This window comes from Borostomias antarcticus (genome assembly GCF_949987555.1).
Source record: "Borostomias antarcticus genome assembly, chromosome: 11".
Lineage (NCBI taxonomy): Eukaryota > Metazoa > Chordata > Actinopteri > Stomiiformes > Stomiidae > Borostomias > Borostomias antarcticus.
In genome coordinates this window covers 8,241,870-8,267,621 of record NC_140244.1, presented here as the reverse complement: position 1 = coordinate 8,267,621, position 25,752 = coordinate 8,241,870, and the positions used below count along the sequence as shown (strand labels likewise).

At 44.0% G+C, this 25,752-nt stretch overlaps 1 protein-coding gene across 1 annotated transcript in view; it reads left to right on the top strand.

The window, feature by feature from the left end:
• The window catches only part of tasora (transcription activation suppressor a), a gene marked incomplete at its 3' end in the record, with an annotated part of 47,764 nt that overhangs the window by 9,408 nt on the left and 12,604 nt on the right, over nt 1-25,752 (top strand). Inside the window, exons 2-18 of the mRNA XM_084445776.1 lie at nt 11,445-11,590; nt 12,078-12,170; nt 12,329-12,401; nt 14,328-14,419; nt 14,604-14,738; nt 15,938-16,068; nt 16,298-16,329; nt 16,617-16,722; nt 16,918-17,021; nt 17,243-17,346; nt 17,501-17,573; nt 17,672-17,746; nt 17,987-18,162; nt 18,280-18,549; nt 19,628-19,787; nt 24,919-25,181; nt 25,590-25,725. Of these exons, the coding sequence (XP_084301902.1) occupies nt 11,445-11,590; nt 12,078-12,170; nt 12,329-12,401; nt 14,328-14,419; nt 14,604-14,738; nt 15,938-16,068; nt 16,298-16,329; nt 16,617-16,722; nt 16,918-17,021; nt 17,243-17,346; nt 17,501-17,573; nt 17,672-17,746; nt 17,987-18,162; nt 18,280-18,549; nt 19,628-19,787; nt 24,919-25,181; nt 25,590-25,725 (2,169 nt within the window). The remainder of the gene's footprint in view (nt 1-11,444; nt 11,591-12,077; nt 12,171-12,328; nt 12,402-14,327; nt 14,420-14,603; nt 14,739-15,937; nt 16,069-16,297; nt 16,330-16,616; nt 16,723-16,917; nt 17,022-17,242; nt 17,347-17,500; nt 17,574-17,671; nt 17,747-17,986; nt 18,163-18,279; nt 18,550-19,627; nt 19,788-24,918; nt 25,182-25,589; nt 25,726-25,752) is intronic.

Here is a 25,752-nt window from a genome sequence, read left to right as displayed (position 1 = left end):
TTGCACCCAGCTGTGTCCTTGAAGAAGGAACTGTCTAAAACATTCTTTCATCAGCCTGGGAACAGGGGACAACTGAAAATCCCATATAACATCCCTTGGTACAGAAGTATGAATGAAGTATTATAAAGTATAAAACAATGTCATGAGTAGGGCTGTATATCATCTTGGATTTCGCGATACGATACGCATCACGATACACAGGTCACGATTCGATACGTATCACGATACAGAGGTCACGATACAATACGATACGATACGATACGTATTGCGATACACACATCATTTACTGAAAGATTTTAAGTGTTCAAGACTGAAAACTGAATGGCTCAAATGCACTATAGATAACTCAAACTCAATGACTGGACAGAGAGCTAGCTAATAAATATTTTACATTTGATATCCATGCTTTTTAAACTGTCAACATTGTAGTATTTATGGTTTTTCAAAATTATTTATATGTATGCTTTTTTAACTTAATATTGTAGAATATGCTTTTTAAACTGGATTTAAAAATGTAAATAAAAAAATAAATAAAAAATTACAGCGCCCGGCTGTATCGATACTCCGGGCTGAAAGATCGATACAGTATCGCGAGACTACGTACCGCGATGCATCGTTGTATCGATACAATCCTTCAGCCCTAGTCATGAGAGAGATAGGGAGGTCCCATTCTGTCAAAAAGGTATGATGTCATATAAATTTAATAGTGGAAAATAATCATGGAAAATTATGTAGGTCAGTTATGTAAATTGAGGAGCAGAAGTGCAGTCCATATGTTTTTTTTCCGGGAGTGGTTGTGTAAGTTAACTGTTTCCAGATGTGGAGACCGTCAGAAGATGTTTGCTTTCGCACAGCGGATCTCCCAAAGGAATTATAGGGAGATAACAGTGTGGTACTGTTCTCGGTAAAGTTGAGTGATTTTCCATATGGGATTTCGTAATGGAGTTGTGGGTTGTCACATTTATTCAAATGAGTGAAACTTGAATTTCCCTGGCTTTTTCTGCCGGAGTTTTTTGTTTATTTTTGGGCATGGGGAGGGCTCGTACACGTCAGCAGGTGTGGTTTAAATAGGTTTCCTTTAAATAGAAAGCTGTTAAGCATCCTTCACCAACAAAGACTGAGAGAGGAAGATCTCCCTCTGCTACGCGAAGTGTTGAACAGGGCTTAAAGTTCTCCGGCACGGTGCCGGAATTCCGGCGCGGGAATATTCTGGTGCAGGAATATTTCCGGAGCAACAGTCATTTAACCAGTCGTTTTAAAGCAGAGCGAAGGGATAGTTCCAACTACCAATGGTGTAATCGCAATACTCAAGGTAACCAAGGAGTTCTATCCAATCAAGGAGTTCTATCCAATCAGAGGCAGAGTAGGGCGGGCCTAAACAAGTTTTCGTAGTCTCTCATTCAGTCAGGTTACACAACGTGCGGTACACTCGAGGAAGCTCCGAGTTGACATTAGCAAATATTCTCTATATAAAATCTCTGATGTTAGCTAGCAGCTAGCTCAGGAGGATGGATGCCAGGGCCCTGTACTACGAAACAGGATTACGGGGTTAGCGCGATAACCTCAGGTTCAAGCCTGGTTTATCCGTACCACGAAGGTGATTCACTTTTCACCGTGCTATATCGCCACGGTAATTTATGCTGCCGAGCAAACCTGCTCCGGGGCAGGTTAAGTTCCAGATTATGGATCAAAACGTATGAAGCACTGCCCACTGACCGATCAAAAAGGCATATGGACGTTAAGATTCTATATCGAACTTCAGTGTGCGAATTAAAAAATAATCTGCAGTGCGCGAACAGAGAGCTTCTTAAGAACACTTTTTACAAACCAACAAACCCTTTTTGGCTTTCCCCGATATATGAAAAAATGCAGAATGACAGCTACTTGAGCCATATTTTGCCTTGTGCATTTACAGTCGTAGACTGTAGGCTATGCGCTGGCTTGCGTTTAGCCTATCTGCAGTTTCGTGTAGGTTGTGGGTGATGCGGAGAACCAAGTAAAAACCCTCATTTAAAAAAGTCTTGTCTTGTGAATTGTGATAGCACCAATGCCACTTTTTCCATCTTAAAGGATTAACATGGTAATTCAATATAACACTTTCCAGATATCTTTAGGCAACAACAAAACAAATGTGTGTAACTATTTCAGAATTCATCCATAAAAATTATTTTAAAATATGTTTTTATAGGTCTGAATCTGCCACTCAAAAAGTTCACTCACTCAAAACTGGGCGTGATTCATTACAACTGATTGACAGTTCTCTGAGCAAATGACCAACTGGAATCATTATGATTGACAGGCGTGTGCCCCGTTACCATAGCTACCACCGCTCCGAGCTAGACAACAAGAGCTAGATCGCACAACAGCCAGATCAATAGCCATTTTTCTAGCTGCCAACCAGGGGCATTTACAAAGTCCTTAATATTATATTAACCCCCAAACATTATAAAGATACACGCTACCTAACAGGCCGTATCCTCGAATTTGCATTAGGCCTATTTGGGAAAAGTACGATAAAAGTATAACGACGACACGTCTCCCCCACGACACAGAGGAAAAAGCACCCTGCAGCCGGCCACGCAAGCTTGGAGGCTTGGGCTATTAGACTAACGCTATAGCTTTCAGCCAGCTACGAACAGTACCTATTTAGTCAAATAATTGCAATTGTGGGTCTTGCCAGAAGACAGATCATTTGCGCTGTGAAACCGACATAACATCCGCATTGTTCACCAGTCTAACGTTATTTATCTTAGTAGGTGTCCAACAAAGCCTGTTGAACACTGAAACGGTACTGTTCTGGGTTCAACATCTGTCAGTTGTGGTGATGTAAGGAATCGAGCGGAATACCACTGCAATAACTGATTATTGGTCAGATCAATTAAATCATTATAGCTCATTTCACATACAAAGGCAACACAATACATTTTGCAGAAAGGGGCTGGGGATGTAGCCTACATATAGGCTAGCCTACTGATCCTACTAATATGTGGCAGACTGCATGCGTAGCGCAGCGATTCAACATAATGGATGAGTTTGGAGACAGAGGGCCGTGCACTACGACTCCGTGAGCGCAGCGGTCAAGGGGTATAGCCTACTCCGGAGTCTGGAGACTAACAGGTCATGCAGTCAATAGATCTCGTTTTGAATGTTATTGTAATGCCCTCTGGTTATAATAGAATATCGCTACTGGAGCTGTTTAATCCCAAAATGCGCAATGCTTCCTGAAGTTGGGTCGGATCGAGGTGCTGGGATGATCAACATTATGTGGAGCAGATGCCACAGTGATGATAAGCCTTACACAACTTTCAGAATGTTTTGCAGAATTACAATTATTTGGAGTTGTAAATTATGAAAGGAACATAACTTGACTTAATATCTTCACCTCCACCCACCCTGAAATGTAGTCATAATTTTAGCACAGTAGCCTCTATATGCGCATCACAACGCTGCAATACAAGACCTTAGGACAAACGATTCAGTACACAGGTGTGTTTGATCAAGTTAAGATCTCAATGTGAGAATAAATAAATGACAAAAACCCGCACGGGTAGGACTACGTCTTTATTTTCCGAGGTAATTGTTGCGCATACAACATGACATTAAATTAAGACAGGCTACTTTCTCATAAAACAGGGCGGTGTTGTAACATTTATAATATCATTAGGTTACATTGGCTGCAACCTGTCCTCCAGGACCTGCACACCCCCAGAGCCCTGAAGCGCGGGACCTGGACCTCAAGTCCCAGGATTGGAAATGTAGTGATCTGGCTACAAGAAAAGAGGGCAAATTATAAAAGCGATTAGTAATAGCATCGTTATTTTGCATACAAAACAGCATAAATTACAACAATAGGCTATTTATCAGTAAGTCTACATTATATCGAATGAAGTTTGAGCGAGAGATAATCGGGAGATTCTTGTGGAGACAAACTGACTTATATCCAACTTTGACTTCGTAACGTTGCCTATTGTATTGGCCTATACAACAAAGCACGCTCACAACAGTTATGGTAGGATATCGCTTCGGAAACCTTACAGCACAGTTTGCACCTGGTGCAAGTAGATTTGATGCCAGGGAAGAGTACAGTATGGTGCGCTGTGTTTATACCAGGGAAGAGTACAGTATGGTGCGCTGTGTTTATACCAGGGAAGAGTACAGTATGGTGCGCTGTGTTTCTGCCAGGGAAGAGTACAGTATGGTGCGCTGTGTTTCTGCCATTGCACTGGAGGGCTAACGTTACCAAAAGCAAATGCATTGAGAGCTAACGTTAGCATGCTAGGATAATTAACACAGCTAGCTGACATTCCAAACATTAGGCTAGCTAACGTCAACATGCTGGATAAAGACAAATAGCTAGCTGGATCAGACAGCTTTTTAAAAACTGTTGCCAATTACAGCTAACGTTATGGTTCGTTTATCTAACATTAGCTAGGTTGGCTACTCAGACACGGAGATCATGGTAAAAACATCCCAATATGTATGACAACCACAAATACAATTAGGCCTATAAAACGTACAAATTATATAAAATTAAGAGACTGCAACTATTCAATTATTCTCAAGATGAGAAAGGGTTCAGAGCTGCCTTACCATGTTGGATAGATGGTGAAACGGCGCAAAGACAGCAGGTGCGGGAGGCAGACAGATTTCTGTTGGAGGCGGTGCAGGGGAGTGGAGGCGGGATTTTCAAACTTTAGGGTGACGTCAACAAAGGGAAAAACGTCACGAATTCGGAGTATTTTTACCCCGAGTCAAATTGGACTGAAAATGTTACGCTTCCAGTTTCTCAAAAACGACAAAACGGATATATTTAATGTTTTTATTGTGTTTCTTCAATGTCCTATTGTGCAAATAGCACGTTCAAACTCAAAAAAAGTGAAAATTACCATGTTAATCCTTTAATAGCCTGTTTTAGTTCCTCTTGTATAGAGACATCACATTGTCTAGGCTACTCCAACCTGAAACTTAAAAACTATAGCCGACATTTGCTTTATTTAAGCGTCCACTGCCTGTCGAGCGAGCTAGCGAAAAGTTATCCTGGATATGTTGAACGAGCTTCGTAGTACGGGGCCCAGGTTTGTTAAACAGACATGTATGGCCTAAATAGTTCAAAATAATTTATTTTGTATTGTTACCTTTAGAAGGAAGCACTTGAAGTTACTCCAGTATTTGCTTCTTTTCTATGCACTTAGACATGATTTTGTTTTTAATTCATAGTTCATCATTAAAAATGTTGAAAGCGTTATTCTAGCTTGTTGATTTAAAACTTGATTGATACTGTCAAAGTGCACCAGATTGATGCATTTAGACCCCCCCTCCCGCTCTCTAAAAAAAAATTCAAGCCCTGGTTGAAAGAAGTGGGATATTTTTTCAACAGAGTGAACTCATTCCAAACTGGTCAAATGCGAAGGATCCGTCTGTTGGAGAAGCGTTTCACTCAGCCGTTTGCGATTGGGGATTACGCAGAGGTAAAGAGGCTAAGAGGTGAAGATCTTAAGACAATTATGGTGACATTGGGCCTGGAAGCAGACGGTTGATTGAAAACGGTGGAGCAGGTCTCTTCTGCGGAGGCTCGGCCCGCCTCGCGCTATGACGGGCTGTCAGACCACACCCTAACCGTCCTCTATTGCCTGATGTGGATATAAAAAGAGACTTGCAGTTCAGTCCAATACACAGAGAGACGTCATTCCGTTACCGAGACACTTCAATTGAGTATCGTGGACAATGTTCCAGACTTCTTCCTTGAGACAGATGTCTACTCTAAAATACAAGCTGACGAGGAGACTTCATCTGAAGAGTACTTTTCTGGAGAATATTCACCCTGCTTCTGCACAACATTTGACGAGGCATCGTGCCTTTTTCCGGATCCTAGGCGATACTCGTCTCCTCCCTCCCCTCCGGCTTCACCTCCCGAGCTCGGATCTCTATTAGACGCTACGGACTTAGTGCAACTAGTGGACTATTCTGATAATGCTCCTCAGTACTCTCCTCCCCCCTCTTCCGATGGTCTCCACATCTGGAAACAGTTAATTACACAACCACTCCCGGAAAAAAACATATGGACTGCACTTCCGCTCATCAATTTACATAACTCCATCCATCCATCTTCATCCGCTTATCTGGGGTCGGGTCGCGGAGGCAGCAGTTCCAGCAGGGTGCCCCAGACATCCCTTTCCCTGGTAGCATCAACCAGCTCTGCCTGGGGAATCTTTAGCCACTCCTAGGCCAGTGCGGAGATGTAATCCTGCCACCTAGTCCTGGGTCTACCCCGCGGCCTCCTCCCAGCTGGACACGCCTGGAACACCTCCCTAGGGAGGCGCCCAGGAGGCATCCTCACTAGATGCCGGAACCACCTCAACTGGCTCCTTTCGACGCAAAGGAGCAGCGGCTCTACTCCGAGTCTCTCCCAGATGACTGAACTTCTCACCCGATCTCTCAGGGAGACCCCAGCCACCCTCCGGAGAAAACTCATTTCAGCCGCTTGTATCCGTGATCTCGTTCTTTCGGTCATGACCCATCCTTCATGACCATAGGTGAGGGAGGGGACGAAGATAGACCGGTAGATCGAGAGCTTTGCCTTTTGGCTCAGCTCTCTTTTCGTCACAACAGTGCGGTAAAGTGACTGCAGAACTGCACCAGCTGCTCCGATTCTCCAGCCAAGCTCCCTCTCCTCCCTCGTGAACAAGACCCCCAGATACTTGAACTCCTTCACTTGGGGTAAGGACTCATTTTCTACTCGGAGCGGACAGACCACCAGTTTCCTGCTGAGAACCATGGCCTCAGACTTAGAAGTGCTGATTCTCATCCCAGCCGCTTCACACTCAATTGCAAACCTATCCAGAGAGTGCTGGAGGTCGCAGGCAGATGATGCCATCAGGACCACATCATCTGCAAATAGCAGCGACATGATCCCCAGCTCACCGAACTGCAACCCCACCTCCGCGCGGCTACGCCTCGATATCCTGTCCATGAAAATCACAAACAGGATTGGTGACAAAGCGCAGCCCTGACGGAGGCCAACCCCCAATTTATATAACTGACCTACATAATTTTCCATGATTATTTTCCACTATTACATTTATATGACGTCATACCTTTGACAGAATGCGACCTCCCTATCTCTCTGTCATGAACACAATTCCCTCACAACCGATAACAGATATTAACATTGCAGTCATGGCTGTTAACCGATATTCACCGATGTTGATAGGATCTGCATTAAAACAAGGTTCTATGATAATCAAATCTTATACGTTCGGAAAAACACATGGAAACACTATTTCCAAAACATTTGGAAAAGCCCATAAATCATAGATTTACCACATTGTTTCCTCTCAACAACAACACAGTAGAAATAATATAACAGAAATTAATAACAGAAATAATTATCAGCTGTTCACATCAGCCCTACATGGAAAGCAGATTGGACCGGTACCAATATATTTTAAAAAATTACTTACATCGGCCAATACCGATATGATTGACAATATATTGTGCATCCCTAGTGAAAGCTAACGATTCTTTTGACCTGGAATGGAGACCTTTGTTGTAACGTCTTTACAAATCAAGATAGCCTAACAATGGCATGAACGTCAGCGCTGTTTATTCATTTTTTCTTCCTTTTATAATAAATAAAATAAAAAATTGAATTGAATCTTGAAGTTAAAATTGAAACACGTCTGATGAAACACGTCAAACACGTTACAATGATTCACATTTACCGAATATGAAACTTGTTTCACGAGGTTGCTGGTGTTACCCCCTTTGGACACACCTTTTTACATAATAACTTTTTACATTTAGCACCGTCAGTAGATTTGGTGAAGTACTGTTTTGCCCTGTCCGTCACCATGCCTACTTCCTCAAGTTGTCTATTAGAGAGGCAAACAATAACATTGTGACGTCATTGCCTGTCACCAGCAGCTTCGTCATGATTAGGGGACGCATGCCAGCTGCGTTGGGTGATTTTATGAAACAAACGCGGCTCAATGTATTTATGAAACGAGCATGTTAAATAACGATAGCAGCACCGTTTGACCATCAGCTTATTGATATTTCGGTACTGACCCAATGACATACCGGTACCAAAAAATACCAGTTCCCGATACCCATCCCTAGCAGGGTAGGCCATTTGGCCTTCAGTAATTTTTTAGGGCACAATGGCCAATGAGTGAAATAAGAGGATTTGGAGCCTATGAATAAATTACTTTAAAGCAGTAGTTCAGTGATATCTGAATGGTCTGCTGAATTTTTACCACCCAAATAAGGTACAATAACTGTTTCCCTATGCCCAATAAATGAGAAACATGGATGACATGAAAAACATAAATATCCTACTTTATTAATTTTTTTGTATCAAATGATGCCTCCATAATGTTGTCATAAGTCATGCAATCTTGGTTGAATCATACGGAGTCGGTTGAAGCATTATGCTTGGTTGAAGCATTATGCCCCTTCACTGGAAATGCTATGTAGCACTATAGTATAGCCAAACAACCGATAAGGCTGTCACGATTACAAATTTTGCTAGACGATTAATTGTCTCCGAAATAATGGCGATTAATGACATAATTGACAAAAAATTGGATTTTTTTATTTGTACGTTGAGTGGAGGACCTAATGCACCTGTGAGACTTTTAATGATTTTTCTTCTTTTTTTTTAGAGGGGTGCACTTGCAAAGCATGTCCTGGTGGGAGGTTTCTAGGTACCAGAAGGGTTCTTGAGCTGTGGCGTTTTATATGTTAAAAACATACAGGGGAACTACAGTAGGCCTATTCTTGCTACTGATGTGTTTTTTTAACACTTCAACAAAGGCCAATCATTTGAGTGAGTGAGGACTGTGAGAGAGAGAGAGTGAGTGAGTGAATGATAGAAAGAGAGAGTGAGTGAGAGAGAGCACTGCACTTAGCAGCACAATCCGTTTCAGTCTCCGTGATGTAGTCTCTTTAGTCACGGCATTATTCTAGAAAGGCAATATAGTGCAACATACTGTAATTACGGTAACGTTATTTAGTTATCAATAGCCAGTGTAATCGGATTCTATCTAGCTATGCTAGCTAGCTAACTAGCAAGCTAGTAGGGCTGTCAACTTACACAGGTATTAAAAACGGATGGTTTGATTCAGTTAAGCACTCAATAAGGCCGCATTTACACTGCCTGGTTGAAGTGACCCATTCCGTTTTTTTGCTCACATGTGGCACAAAAGATATGTATTATGGCAGATATGTATTATGCACGTGTAAGCAGGAAAAAAGCTCATGGATATTCTCAGATCCGTTTCAGGCCTCAAGTATTTGTGGAAATAAATCAATGTGAATCAGACATCGGCTAATGCTAAGCGGACAGAACCGATATTCCCTGTCATTGCGATTTGCACGTCATTGAAAATGTGACATTTTCAGGTTTTAATGACGTAAAACGTTACTTTCACCCGCACAACGCAACCACATCCATCAACACCTGTCACAACTATCCCGCTTAAAAAGATAATGGACACCTGCCGAGGTAACCTGTCTTTTGAGCCTTTGGGGCAAAGACAGTGCAAGTCAATTACTGGTACCGAAACAAAGCCGTTTATGAGGAAATTTCAGCCACGATGCCAGAGCAAGGTTTTAAACGCTCGTGGCTGCAGTGTCATCAAATGAAGTCCCTAAAAGCTCAATACAAATAAATAAATAAATAAATAGGAGGCCAAAGACCACAACAGCAAGAGTGGCAATAGTCGTATTGCATGCCCCTTCTACGGTTGCTAGGTAACCAAGGTAACCAAACCCTCGTGTACGCATGCGGTTGTTTTAAGTGTTAAGCAAGTATACATACTTGTACAAGGCAAGGCAAGGCAAGTTTATTTATATAGCACATTTCAGCCACAGGGCAATTCAAGGTGCTTTACATGAGACATTAAAAGCATTAAAACAAAAAGCAAGACATTATAGACATTTAAAACAAAAGGCAGGACAAATTAAAAGCATTAAAACAAAAAGCAAGTCATTATAGACATTTGAAACAAAAAGCAGGACACATAGAATACATGAATAAAAGTTACAGTGCAGTATACTGATAAACATAACTCCTCTTAGAAAGCAGTGGCAAAAAGAAAAGTCTTCAGGCTTGTTTTAAAAGAACCAAGAGTTGCAGCAGACCTGCAGTTTTCTGGAAGTTTGTTCCAGATATGTGGGGCATAAAAACTGAACGCTGCTTCTCCATGTTTTGTTTTAACTCTGGGGACAGAAGGCAGACCTGTGCCAGACGACCTGAGGGGTCTGGATGGTTCATAGCATATGAGCAGATCAGAAATATATTTTGGCCCTAGACCATTCAGTGCTTTATAAACCAACAGCAGTATTTTAAAGTCAATTCTTTGATAAACAGGAAGCCAGTGTAAAGACCTTAGAACTGGTGTGATATGCTCTACTTTCTTAGTCTTAGTGAGGACTCGAGCAGCAGCGTTCGGAATCGGCTGCAGCTGTCTGATTGATTTTTTAGAGAGACCTGTATACATGCCGTTACAGTAGTCGAGTCTACTGAAGATAAACGCATGGACAAGTTTTTCACCTGTTAACGCACACTCGGCACAAAGAGAGACTTTCTCTGCTCTGGAAATTATTTTGTAGAAAAAGGAGAATAGTTGGGCAATGGCTAGATAGCTAAGGCATTTTGAACCGTGTCATAGTTTATTAGCTATCGATATAGTCAATTCAGACCTTGTTTGCGCTCTTAACGAACCACAACGCAGCAGTCCTTGCAGCTGGTTGCGCGTGCCAGTTTCCCATCGCATCAAAGCCACTAGCAGGATACAATTGTATACTACCGTTGTAACATTTTACTGATATCAATGTAGCCTCAATTGAATTCATTTCAGAATATCGACAGGAGAGGGCAGCAGGGGCACAAAAGCCACGGTGGCCGCAGGGGGTACAATTACTTTGGGGGCATCACGGCCAGAGGGGCGGGCATCGACAGCCATTACTGTCATGGCCATCGTGTAATTCCCACCCTGATCCCTAGTCACTATGTTGTGTGTCCAGGTCAGGTCATTAGAGATCAGCATCCCTAGGAATTTGAAGTGGCTCACTCTCCATGTTGTCCCCTTTGATTATGATTGGGGAAGGGGGGGGGTTGCTCCTCCCCCGAAGTCTACAATCATCTCCTTTGTCTTGCTAGTGTTCAGGTTGTCTTGACACAGACCTAGGTCTGACACCTCCTGGAGGAAGGCTGATTCAGATGAGTCATTGGGGGAGATAAGGCCTATCATATGGTATCTGGTGTCGTCTCAACTTGACTAACAGACAACTAACAGACAAAGAAACACATCTTCCTGGGCGTAGATAATAAGGTCAAAATGAGAATGTAGTGAAGGGCCACTCATTCACACAAAGAGCCATGTACAGTACACAACCATCTTGAACAGACCTAACCTAACTCTTCTCCCCTCTTCTCACAGCGTTGTTCCAGCATGTGTCCACAGAGTCCAGGGAGTTTGAGGACATTTTAAACATCCTGTCCTCCAACTATCTGGAGGCTGCCTCCAATGGGACTTTTATATACTCCAAGCCAAGACTCATCCACAGTGAGCTATTAGAGAAAGATGTAAGTCTTTACCTCTTATCACCTATCTTATCTTACCTTATCTTATGGGGCAGCTGTATAGCTCAGGAGGTAGAGCGGGTTGTCCAATGATCGTAGGGTCGGTGGTTCGAATCCCAGCTCCTCCTGACTACCTTTCGAAGTGTCCTTGGGCAAGACACTGAACCCCAAATTGCTCCCAATGAGCAGGTTAGCGCCTTGCATGGCAGCTGCCACCATTGGTGTGTGAATATGTGTGAATGGGTGAATGAGAGGCCTTCATTGTAAAGCGCTTTGGATAAAAGCGCTATACAAGTGCAGTCCATTTACCACCTATCATATTTCCTTCAGGGGCCAGTTTCCTAGACACAGATAAGGCCTAGTTTAGGTCTGAGCTCTGAAGCCCAGAATTTCAATGGAGATTCCCCTTGATTTCTAGTGTAGGATTAGGCCTAATATCTTTCTTGGGTTATCCTAATGTTCTGATCAACATCAATATTTTGTATATCAGTTTGTGGAAAAAAGAAGGGAGCTGAAACTGGATGGAAGGACAGACAAAGAGCTGGAGGAGAGTCACTGTTTCATGCTGTGTGACACTACCAAGGTGAGTGTATGATAAAGCACTACAGGAGACTAGGGAGTTTGATGTATATTATAACACTGATAAGGGACCAACAACCCTGGGCTCATCTGTTATTGTCAGATGACATGTAAGCGAGCATGTTATAGATCTTACTCATGTGTTGTGTCACCTGGTTTCAGCTCCCTTGGATCGGTGAGAAAGGCTTGGTTGTGGGTCAAAGCTGGATAACCATCCTGGGAAACCCTGCCAAGGGTAAGTGTAATGGGGTTGGTTCAGTGACGGCGCTTATGTCATGGGTATCTCTGCTTGACACCTTAAGACTGGCTAAGGCTCTCTCAAGCCACAGCTTTGGCTTAGTGGTTAGAGTATGTTTCTTTTGTGTGAGACCTGTGTTTGAAGCCTAGTACCTTCACATGTGGGGTGGCTGTGGTTCAGGAGGTAGAGCGGGTCATTCAATGAGTGTAGGGTCAGCAGTTTGAATCTCAGCTCCTCCTGCCCATATGTCCAAGTGTCCATGGGAAAGACTGAACCCCAAATTGCTCCCACTCAGGGGTGAAAATGAACTTTTTGGCTCACGGTGAGTCACCTGCCAAGGGGACTGTAGATGAAAAAATCTACTGTTTTTTTTTTCCAGATAGCCTTCCGAAATCTAGTCGCCAATTGGAAATTTTACCTGCATTTAGCCGGTGGCAGGTGTTAATTTTCAGCCCTGCTCCCACTGATTAGGCTGGCACCCTGCATGCCAGCAGCATTGGTGTGTGAAGTGTGTGTGAATGGGTGAACGAGGGGATAAAAGTGCTATATAAGTCCAGTCTACCATTTACCATATGGGTAACCATAGCGCTATAATGGTCCATGTAGTTGGACCTTCTTGTCCTTTCCAGCAATTTACTTTTCTCTTTCCATATCTCCAACAAGCATACTTGTCAGTTTCTTCTCTCTCCTCCTAATTAGTTTAATTTACACTTGTATGAACTCACTTCTTTTAAGCCTGTTTCTCTTCACTGTCAATTCCAATATCCTACATTTATTTCATCTCTCTAGGAACGGAAAGCTGCTAGTCTGCTAGAATAAGGTAGCCAGGTAGTTTATGGTAACAGACACTTCTCTGTGGCTAGGTTAGGACTAAGCTGGATGACTGCTTGCATAGACACCCGAGCTGGCTACGTCTAGCCTAATAATAATATATAATAATAAACATAATAGGCTTACACAAATGCTAGTCAGTAATTTGGAGTCACTTTAAAAGTGACATTATACATACAAGTCCTTCTAGTTTAACAAACAAACAACCACCCTCTCCCCTCACTGTCTAAACGGAGTAGGCTGGCAGCTCGCTCTTGACTCACAGCAACTGTCCTGTGCTGCCTGTGACCTCTGGGTGGGTGTGCACTCAGAGGGGCAGAAAGACACTTGTTTCATAGTAAGGGTGATTACTCAGACTAAGTATTGATAACGCGCTTATCTTATTTTACAAGTATGAGTTTTTTTTGTGATGAAAGGGTGCTGATGAAAATTAACTAAATCAGTCAAACGACGGTGGGGTTGGGAAACAACGTTGGGGCCGAGGGAAAGTGTGATTTGGTGAATACACAACTGGAGGCTCAAACACCGAGTAACTCCCACAATCGCATTAAGCCTCATTTCTAGGTGTTTTATTAATTTATGTTGCCTGCTAATTACAGTAAAACTTAATCCCAAATTCATTCTCTCGACATAATCTCACACACATCTTCTCATTTCCTATAGCCCAATAGGTGACCTTTAACCTTTTGATCAGTTCTGTGGGCCCCTTGTCAACTAATTTATATAGCCCTGCTTGTTGACTTCACTGTTAGTCTTCTATCTCGTCTCCTATCCTCACTCTATACTCTTGCATCTCTCCTCTGCCCTAATCTTTTGCTCTAGTCTATGCCCTTTCTCTGACCCCTGTACTTACTAGTGCATGACTCTTACAGACACAAAGGCCTGCTTTTGCCTTGCCATAGTGAAAATACACTATTGTTACACATACATTGTGGTAAACAGTTTTCATACAGATACTGTCTTGTTTACTGTCTTGTTTATAGTTTATCATAAGGTAATCAATGTAATTATGCTAATATGAAAGCTACTTCAACTTTTAATTACACAACAGTGACAAGGTGGTGTGTAATGTTTGAGCTTTGTGTTTTTCAGGTGTTTATTTGTCTAAATACTCAGATCTGTTGCAAATTAACCCTTTCAACCCTGGAGTCAATGGAGAGATTGTTATCTTCAAGGTTATGAAGGTACACAAATGATCTCACCTGTAATTTCTAAACACTTTCACAAAAGAATACTAAATTACAAAAACACAACGGTTTAATCAAGGACCGCATGGATACTCAGCTTTTTGTATAGCTCTTTTATATTGCCTGCTGAATGATTCGCATTGACTTTTTTTATTCAAACTCATTTGTCTTTTTTCCCCAGGGTAAAGTCAAAGGTATCTATGAGAACATGAGCAAGAACCTTCTTGATCCCACGCCCAAGTTTGACAGCCATGTCTCCAAGAATGCCAGCAAAGCGACGTCTCTGACGTCGTACAGAGCCTACGAGCTCACTCAGGTGAATAACACACTCCTGAGAAAGGATGATGGGCACTGAAGGGTTCCCCACAGGACTGGATTGTAGTCGTGTCGGGGGGGGGGGGGGGGGGGAGGGAGGTCTAGAGGTGGGTTGATAAATCCAGAAGTGTATGATCCATCTTGCTTACATCACACTGTTAGGCTAATGTTCACTAGCTACCGTCCAAGCACCTAGTGTAGTAGACAGATTGTACAAGTGTTGACAGTTGAGATTTTGTTGATGTGAGACAGTTTAGCTACTGTATAATAATTGCAGCACTACGCTAACTAGCTAGCCAGACCAGAGATGGGAGTTGTGCCCGTGTGTGTATTCTGTGTGCGTAGCAAGTGGGGCTCTCGAGGCTGCTAGTACTAGAGTGAGAGGGGACAGGTTGAAATGACAGGGTGCGCTGCAAAGCGGTATCGGGATTGCGCTTAAGTACAGAGGAAGGTTTCATTATGAAACTGTGGCGAGAGAGATCCATAAACTGTGCTGGGCCGCCACAGCCAAGTCTGTGTGTGGGAACGACAGCTCTGTAACACATGGCCACCCAAGTATCAGCACATCTATAGTTTCTCATGATGACAAAGTGAAAACACATTTATACACGCTTACATGTCGCTACAGATTTTTTGATTCATTACCCATAAAGAGAGATCTTTTTGGCGGCGTACTCTTGGGGCTAAACAGAATTAACAACCCTCTGGAATAAAGACACACACCCATGATTAGGAAAAGTAAATCAAAAGAATGAATGAATGAATTTGCACGGTGCACAACCAAGAATCTTCCAGATTCTTCAAGTCTTCCAGAACAACTGAGAGTACAGTCGTATACAGTAAGAGTACATGGCAGGGAGTTATCAACATAACCCGTATCTGAATTTTTAGCGACCCTAGGGCCATTATGTTCATGTCCCCGGACTCATGGTTGCAGAATAGAGGCAAGATACGTAAGGATACATTCATCATGACGTATGTAGGTCAAGATAGGCCAAGTGCATAAAGGCCTGATGTAGTGTCTAGGCCCACAGGCCAATTGGGCGTGGTTGATCAAGCGAGGGGTTTTAATAAAGTGAGACACAGGAAGTATCTTACCTGCAATATGTCACGGGTCGTCACAGCACCATCCTGTCTCTTCAGTCGTGCTTTTGTGAGTGTGAGTATCACTTAGTATTCCGCCTGTGCGTTCTCCCACAGCAATACTTCTATGAGTACAACTTTGACGAGCTGAAATCCAGGCCCAGGCAGGTGTGTCCCTTCGCTGTCGTCTCCTTCCAGTTCAAAGCAAAAGATGCTCCGCTTCAGACCAAGCCTATGGCCCCTCTAAGGTAAGGTCCCAATTCTGGATACTGTGTGGATAGGAGAGATATTTGGTATTTGATTAGTGAACAGTATTTGGTGAGGATAAGGTTTTAGCATACAGTTTAAACCTATCCTGCCTTCTTAGATCTACTCAACTACATCCGGGTCAAAGACACACATTAAGAAAGGATGAGCACATGAAGCTCATCACTATGCAAACCAATCGATTAACTGTGTTTTTATGATGTCTTTCAGGTCGAACAGCCAATTGTCAGAGGGGACTAAAGGTAAGGTCCTATTCTAGTGACTTTCTCGAGACTGCTAGCGATGACTTCTGTAAATAACTGTTCAAACACTTCCTCTTTGCTCTGCTTAGTATGTTACACATGGGCAAATCAGGAAGTGATCTTTTGGCGAATTTCAATTTCCAGCGTCTCTGGTGCTAGCATGTCCCCATTGACCTATGCATTAAACGAAAGTGGAAAGCTGTAAAATCACACGTGTGCGCACTGGCCTATCAAAGGCGTTTGATTACTTAACGTGGTCGTCTCCCCTGCATGTGTTTCTGCCACAGAGAGGAGTAGCTACACGGTGTGGAGTGGACAGCTGGTGAATGGAGATAGAGTTCTCTCCCACGTGTGCTTGCGCTCCTACTCTCCTCCCTTCTTGCCCTTTGAACTGTGAGAGTTCTTAGCCTTGATTTAACAATTCATAGTCATTTTATATTATCCTTGATTTGAGTTGTCATAGCCAATGAATTTGATCAATGTAGTAGTAGTAGTAGTAGTAGTAGTAATAATAATAATAATAACAATAATAATAATAGTCATAATAATAATAGTCATAATAATAATAATAATATGTGACCGTGTCAGGCCAGAGAGGCTGGAGCTTGGGAAGGCCATGAGCCTGGAGCGGGTGTGTCAGCTGATCCCCTCAGCGCTCTTCTCCAGGAACCTTTATGCAGGAAGCCATGAAGGTGAGGTCACAAACCCTGACAGACCTCACACAAGGCCATGTCCATTTATTAAATTCAGGACTCTCACAACTAAGCTACTATGTTGGAACTAAACTGACGGTGACGGCCAACCCTGTTTGTACATTTGCAATCTGTAATGTGATGATGTATTGTCATACATATGCTGACAATCAAACCCACAAACGTGTCTGTGATATCATCATGATATATTTGTGTTTCAGTAGTGAAGAAAAACATGTATGGCAGTCTGTTAGAGGTGGTGGATAAGAGCAGGTCTGGTGACAGCCTTGCCAGACTGCGGCACTGTCTGGAAACCAAGAAAGTGGTAGGTACACTAATGAGCTACATTAGACTTAATGCATTTAGACTGAATTTTACAAGCTATGCTAACCTTGTCCACAAATGATGCTAAAAGTAGTCCACAATCTATGCAGACCTATTCCACAAGCTATGCTAACTACATTCTTTTCACTGTGCAGGTATTCATCAACACGTTGCCTGACCAAGGCATCCTCATCCTGCTCTCCTCAGTTCAGATGGCCAAGCCTGCAGGTACGGGAAGTCTTAATGAGCACAAATGAATGTTGCTCTCAATACTACCCTTGTCCCATTAAGGTTCTTCCTATGAATGGCATTGTATTGCATTCCAGAAAGTGAACAAGGGTGTAAGAAATGCATCCAAGCTCTGTTCATCTACCTGGAGTCCAGGGATGTGGCCAGACACTGTGAGTATTCACACTCATGGAAAAGAGGACTGGGACTTTGAGGATGTAGATACGTTGCAAGTCAATTCCTACCTATTCTTTGATTCCATGAAGTAATGCTCATGAATTGGCAAGTTGACATTGAGGAATACAGTATGCTATTATAATGGACTGAGCCTCTTCTGTGCAGCAGAAACAGCTGGCTAATTTCCCCCAAACGTTGGACCAATAACTCACTTTCTCCAACTCTTCTTCTCCAAGCTTCCAAGTGTCCAGCTAGCCAGGGTCCTGTGCCTGCGGTGGTGCCTCGTCTGGACAGCCTCATCCCGGCGCTGCACTATGCACTGGTCAAGGTCAGCTGCAACCCGCCGCCGGACATCTCGGCAGGGGTGGAGCTACAGGCCAAAGAGTACCTCAGCGGATGCAAAAATGGCAAGGTCAGACAGAACATTCTGGAAAACAACAACAGCAACAACAACGGTGCTCTCCTGCAACCTCATCAACCCCCCAAATCACCCCTCGAACATCAAATGTTTTTGCCTCCGCCCACACAGGTGCGCCCTCATCCCATGGCAGAGTATGACTCCAAATTGGACGACCGGGGAAAGCTGTTCCCTGCTCCCAAACACCACAAGCTTAACATGGAGGGCTACCTGCGCTCCTACGTCTACAGCCCTGCGCTCTACCTGCTGGCTGTGGCCAAGGCCCACCAGATGGTGGAGGCCCACTGCAATTGGCCCAATGCCAGCGCCGGCTCTGATAGGCCAGCCGCTGAGCTGAGTGCAAATGGGGCATTGGAGGCCGCACACACCGACCCGCAGAAGGTAGGGATCAGACCGGGTGCGGGTGTTTGGACTATGTGTTGGTGCCAATGGTGATGTCCTCTCAGAACATTGAGGGATCAGATCCTGGTAACCTACTCCTGACCTCTGCTCCACGCTCATTTAGGGTCCTATGAAATCTGTGTTGTTTTTTAAAAGTTTTACCGTTTCAGGATTCAGATGTTAACTATTTTATGGTACTTAAATTTATCATAAAAAGTCATTTTAGCATTTCCCTCCGGCATAATTAAGCAACACTCTGCCCAAAAACAATGTTGACCAAAGAGGTTACACCTGCAGCTACAACAAGACAGAGGGATATGGTGTTTAAAGCGCAATGAGATAACTTTTTTATGGTTCAATATTCACCTTTACTTGCTATTAGTTTATGAATTGGCCTTAGCAAGACCCCAAAAATCATTTTCGTGACATGAGACTGCATGAGACCCTGTGAATTTATTATTTTAGAATTTTGATGTACTGGCTAGTACACTGGCGGGAAATATTGTGGTGGAAACGGAAGTGACACGTTTTGCGTGTCACAATATCAGGAAGACAACAAACACTTCGCCCCGCGAAACGAAATCTACATGCACATAAAAGAAAGAAGACCGGTATTTACCTGCATTGAAGCCATCCTTCTAGAAAGTAGCAACACTCTTCCAATCCAGTCTGCTCCACGCGCGTTTGTTATTGTTTTTTCCCCATCATTACAGTGAGTGAGTGGGGGATTGTGGGAAGTGTGGTTCTTAAAACGCAGTGCCGATTTTATCACGACCAGAGGGGCTGCCAAAGTGCCGAGTTATCTCATGTAGCTTTAAACATGTCTTTGTCATATTATGTTAGAAATTGCTTCAATTCCTAAAACGTTTGTGCACTTTCCCCAAAGTCTTTCAATTCTGTGCTTTTCCAGGTTCATGTCTGAAATCTGTTTTCATATTACGGCCCTAACATTACTCATCCTTCACCTGCGACCCCCTCTATGATCCTTCTAAACCAGATACTCAGTATTCACTGACATGAATTCTACCGGTTTCAGATGACCGGTCTAGATAAACCTGTATTCCTACTCGATTCCCAGGTTCAGGAGCTGATCAACCTGGCACTGATGTGCAAGAGGAACGCAGAGAAGGAGATACAGGGGAGGAGGGAGGGAGGCGGCGGGCTGAAGAGGAGCTCGGAGGAGCAGGAGACTGCAGAGAGGACTCTAAAGTACCTGAGGAAAGCCTCCATGGAGAGAGGTACGTAAACACCGTCGACCTGTGGTCACTGGGCAACTGACCAGTGCACCTAGTCTCCTAGGAGTCTAATAGGCACAAGGGGGTCACCTACACTACACCTTCTTAGCGTCTTTACCACACCATATCAGCTGTGTTTATAGACCTCAGGAGCTACCCTGTTGTAATTGAAGGATTCAGGGGCTGGGCCTGGCTTAACTGAAGCAGTTAATCAGTACACTCTCCCTGCCCTGTGCAGATATATTAGGTTCCCAGTTTATATGGTTCTATTTCATGGAGCCCCGCCCCATAGGGAATGCCGGCGTGGAGCCATTCTTGCTTCGCCAAGCAGGCGAAGAAAACTCAGCGACAAACTCCCTGCGATGCCTCATCTTGAGGCATTGACCAAGGGAGCATAGAGTGAATCGCTGAACGTGAGGGCGCCCGTGCGTGAAGGCCTTTATCCCGGCCACGCAGGCCAACGCTATTTCACAGGTGCACCGCCTCTTGAGCCCTCTCTCGCATCCTACCTGGTTCCCGGTGCTGTGTCTTGGTCCACTACCAAGAAGGCACAGCTCCCTTCGACCCTGGATAGGATCATGGTTCTTCTCTCTGAGAAGGACTGTGTGTTGGGGGCTCAGTCGACGGCTATGGCTTCGTCTATCTATTCTTGGCTCTGCTATGGCCAAGATGATGGCGGGGCAGGTTCCCAGGTCCAAAAAATGAATGGAGGTGAATGGGTGGCTGTGTTTGGGCGGTGTAGTGGATTCTTTTTAAAAAGGGTAAGAAATTCAAAAACACACCGGTGAACTTCGGAGTAAAAAGAGAACTTTATTAACAGTGCTTCAGGGCCCAGAAGGCAATTCAGAACAGACACCAGATTATATCTGAGGAGAACAGTAGTCAATGATGGCCTTCTATACAGTATTTCACATGACGTTTGAAAAGCAAGCATGCAGGTGTCTTTGCTCAGATGATAAATGCCCATCCACAACAACAGGAAAATGGTACCTTATATGGGCTTTTCCGCTTAAAATCAAACGTGGTGAAGTTTGTGCCTCTGTGTCTCTCACTCCCCAATACCCAATGAATGTTATCTGTCCTGCACCCAGCTATGTCCTTGAAGAGGGAACTGCCTATCACACAATACTCTTTCATCAGGCTCGACGCAGGGGGCTACTGAAAACTCCACAGAACATCCTTTAGCATGAATTATGAAGTTAGAACACTGTTAATAGGAATAAAGTATTAAGTATAAAACATAATGTCCTGAACACAATTTCCCTCACAGCAGCCGTGTTTGGGCTGCTCTGTGATGCCTCCCCCCACCCCCCCCCCGGGTCGCAGTCGGCAGGGGGTGGTACGGTGCAGTAGAGTTGGCTAAGTGGGGTTCATTGAGCATAAATCTGGGCCTCTTGCGAAGTTGACAGTTGACCAAATAGGTCATTGACCGGAAGTATCGCCCCCGGTGCTCCCTTGTTAAAGAATGTAAGTGGGGGGGTCATTGACAGGAGGGTTGAACCTGAGTGGAGGTGGGCCCCTTGTGTGTCAAGGGTTATGTTTACTGGAACGTGAGTTCCACGTGACAGAGCACGTGTTTGTGACGTTGTGTAGGGCTGTGCAATAAAATCCATACTAGGGCTGGCATGAGTAACTCGAGTATTCCACTATTCATTCGGTACGTTGGTATTCGGAACTCAATTTAGTATTTGGTGTACACGTTTTTTGTCCCAATACTCCAAACCAATACCAACGTCGTCATAACGTTACACCTGAGTGATTCGCGAAAGCGCAACTGAACAGAAGTGGATTTCATGCTCGTGTTTTCTCCCTCAAAACACTCTGCGTGTCTCTGGTTAGGGTTGTCAACTTAAGAAGCATTTTTGCCTGTCTCTCCTCCGCTCCTGTGCTACAGTTGCCACACAACCACACACACACATGCACGCGTGTGTATGGCAGCAGGGGAGTGGGGAAGAGACAGGCTAAATGCTTCTTAAATTGACAGTCCTAACCCAGCTACTAGCTTGCTACTAGCAAGCATATATTATATCTATATCTATTTATATCCTTTGTAAACGCGACACAAGCATGTTGGTAGGGCGAGAGTTGGAGCGAGCAAAGCTGGACTAGGATGACGTAGCCTACGTTTGGTAGCAAACAGCCTGTCAGGGACCAAACCGGAAGGCAAGAGGAGTCATAGGCAAAGTTTAGAAAACTAGGGTTTTTATTTACCCAAAAAACATCACAAAAATGAGACAGTGCTGGGCCCATAAAAGAGGTCAAATTAATCAAAGGGTTGCCACAAACAGAATATAACAGACATCCCAAACTGAAGACAAAGGGGAACTTGTATACTTATATACTTATATACAAACATACAGCCTAACCCACAAATAACCAAAATAAGGCAACTATGAAAAGGATTAACATAATTACAATATACTATAAATCATAACAAAAGATCCCAATACAAAGATCTAAAGAAATAACTAAAATACTCGAACAAAACATAACATTCCCCGCACAATGCAGCGACATTTGGACAAGGCCAAATTGGCCGCCTCCTCTATTTAAGGCGGAGACTGGCGGGGCGTGTACCTTTTGTTCCCGCCTGGCATGTCGTCCCTCCACAGCACTGGTAACTCCAAACAAACACAAATTAGACACCATACCTAAGATCTTAATAAAGCCTATTGAACTGTACAAAAGTAACTAAATGTGCGCTACAAATACAAGTAATGTACTGTCAAACTGCTAAATAAAGATAGTGTAATGTATGACCAAAACCTGTCATGTGATTTGTTTGTTTGACCATGTGGTGTGCCTGCAACAAAGGAAACTTCTCAATAACTAAATGACTGAATATAGTGTGAGTACAATGTGCTGTCAGAGGGTTACCAGACCAGTTGTGTGGCCGTGGATGCGGCCATCACACACTCCCCCCCCTTCTGAGGCGTCGTCATGACAGCAGGAAAGATAGTCAGCAATGACGTTCTCCTTGCCAGGAATGTGGTACACGGAGAACCGGAATGGCTGCATGGCAAGGTACCACCGGGTTATCCGCCCATTAGTGTCCTTCATCCTCTCCAGCCACTGCAGTGCTCTATGGTGAGTCTCTATAACAAACTCCTGCCCCAGGAGATAGTACTTGAAAGAGTCCATGGCCCACTTGACCGCCAGAGCTTCCTGCTCCACTGTAGAATAGCAGACCTCCCTGGGCAACAACTTGCGACTGATGTAGGCAACAGGGTGCCGGTCTTCCACAGGCCCCTGCAAAAGCACAGCTCCAACACCCCTCTCGGACGCATCCGTCTGCAAAACAAAGTCATTCTCAAAATCTGGACTGTGCAGGACTGGGTTCTTACTGAGGGACTGCTGGATGTCACGGAAGGCTGCCACCGCCTCCGCTGTCCACAGGATCCGGTTGGGGCATCTTGAGCATCTTGAGCCGGTTCTATCAGTCAGAAGCACCGCCCTGGCTGAGAAGTTCTATATGAACCGGTGGTAGAAGCCAGCCATCCCTAAAAAAAGATCTGAGCTGCTTCCTGGTCTGTGGGAGGGGGCAGGTCTCAATAGCATGAACCTTATTAATCTGTGGCTTGATTACCCCACCTCCAATGGAGAAGCCCAGGTACTCAGTGTTTCCCTTGGCGAAGACACATTTGGCTGGATTGATTGTCAAACCTGCTAAATAAAGATAGTGTAATGTATGAACAAAACCTGTGTCATGTGATTTGTTTGTTTGACTACGTGGTGTGCCTGCAACAAAGGAAACTTCTCAATAACTAAATGACTGAATATAATGTGAGTAAATGTAATGTGCTGTCAGAGGGTTACCAGACCAGTTGTGTGGCTGTGGACCATCCCACAGCCCAAAATGGTTTTTGATTGATTTTGGTACGCTACTATCAGCTTCTAGTTTATTGTGGTACAAAATAGATTTTTATCAAACACAATTGGAACTGATTTTCAAGAGTTAATGGATGTAGCCATGACGAGAATGAAACCTACTTGTCAAAACGTAAAAGTGAAACCTCAACTTGGGCAACCTGACAGTCACAAGCCATCATAAAACAACCCACACATGATTAAATGAATGAATGAATGAATGAAAGTTTATTTCAAACATAATAAAAACAGATTAAAACAAACAAATCATGAACAAATACTCAGCTAGCGAGCTAAACAATCTAGCAACAATTAGCTACAAGTAACAGGAAGCAAAAGTTGAATAACAAGGGAATATGACTGGTGCATTGCTCCGCTTGTCACTGGTAGATATAGACTGCAATGATTCGTTCTCAACCTAGGAGTTGAGAACGAATACTATTCACTATTCGCTCATTCCCACTGAGTTCTCGAAGCCTGTAAATTGGTATTCAGGACAGCCCTAATCAATGCAGCAATACATGGCAATATTTTACGGTATCTATTTTCCACAGTATAGTATCGATACAGTACAAAAAAAAAAAAAAACTGTATACAGCACCTTTCTAAACAAATGTTACAAAGTGCTTTACAAACAAATCAGCAGTACACCAAAACTAAAGAGAGAAAAATATAAATAAATAAAAACATAAACAATTTGAAACTCCGCAAAGCAACAAGAACACGTGGAGTAAAAATCCTTATAAAACGCTTTACGCTCACATAGACTCTCATGGGTCTGGCGTTGAGACTAGGTAGGAGCCTATCTTCTGATTCCTTAGCGTGAGGCAGCTTGGTGTACAAGTACACCCCCTGGACCTAGTATGCTAGTATGTCGCAGGGACATGACCCCAATCCAACTCTTGATGCCGAGTGCCAAGCAGGGAGGCATTGGGTAGCATTTTTTATCGTCTTTGGTATGACTCGGCCAGGGATTGAACCCTCAGGGTTCTCCCAATCTCAGGACACGACACTCTAACCACAAGGCCCCTGTGCTGAGGTAGTAGTATATTTATTGTAGCATAATATGTATTGTATGGTATCACAATATATTGTGATACAATCATATAGTGACCCATGTATTGTGATATGTATCGTATCATGAGGTAATACCCAGCCTCATGTCTCTCTGTCCCTCCATCTCTCCTTCCTCCATCTCTTCCTCACCGTCCACCGCTCCCTCCCCCTGCCTCCCTCTTCCCTCCCTCCACCACCTCCGCCCTGGTAGCAGAGGGGGGCCAGAGCCCGTCCAGAGCGGTGGGCTGCGTGGGTCTGAAGGATGTGGATCTGAGGGGGTCCACGGGTGCAGTCAAGCTGCTCGCCATGCTCACCAGCCTCAAGAACACTGCGATAATCACCAGCGCCAGGAGGTCGGACGGCGGATCCGTTGAGGAGCCGACGGACACCTCGCTGTTTGACTGCGACACAGACTCAGGGAATCGCCTCTCTAAGGTGGAGCAGGAGCCACAGAAGAAACAGGACTACCTGGAAGTAGGGAACTGAACTGATTGGTTGGCTGCCTCTAAACCTAAGTCAAATATTGTTTGCAAGTACTAATGTAAAATACTTGGAAGTATGGTTAGTTTAGACCCAGCACAATGGAACTGTGCCAAACATGCAAACTCTGAGTAGTCAAATACACCTCAAATACTTACAATCCTAGGGGGATCTATTAACACCCCCGCTTGAGAGGGTACCTATTAACGCCCCTACTCTGTGACAAGACTAATTTCTGCCTTGTACTTGTACTTTTATGTGCATATTTAGTTGGTTAGAAACAACCTCAAATCATCACTATTGATTGTTAAGTCTCACCCTGAAAATGTTGTGAAGTGGCTTGTCTGGTTTTAAGTGTCTTTTTCCTAATTCTCCTGCCTTTGTTCTCTGGCCCTCGTGCAGGAACAGACGGCAGGCAGTATGAGCAGCCTGGAGGGCTTCAGCCCCAGCTCTCACGGCGAGATGTCCAGGGGGGCCACGTCCTCAGGGAGAGAAGACGAGGCCTCAGAGATCCCCTGGGTCCTCATCCCCATCACAGGTGCGCCTGGCTCTACACACACAGACA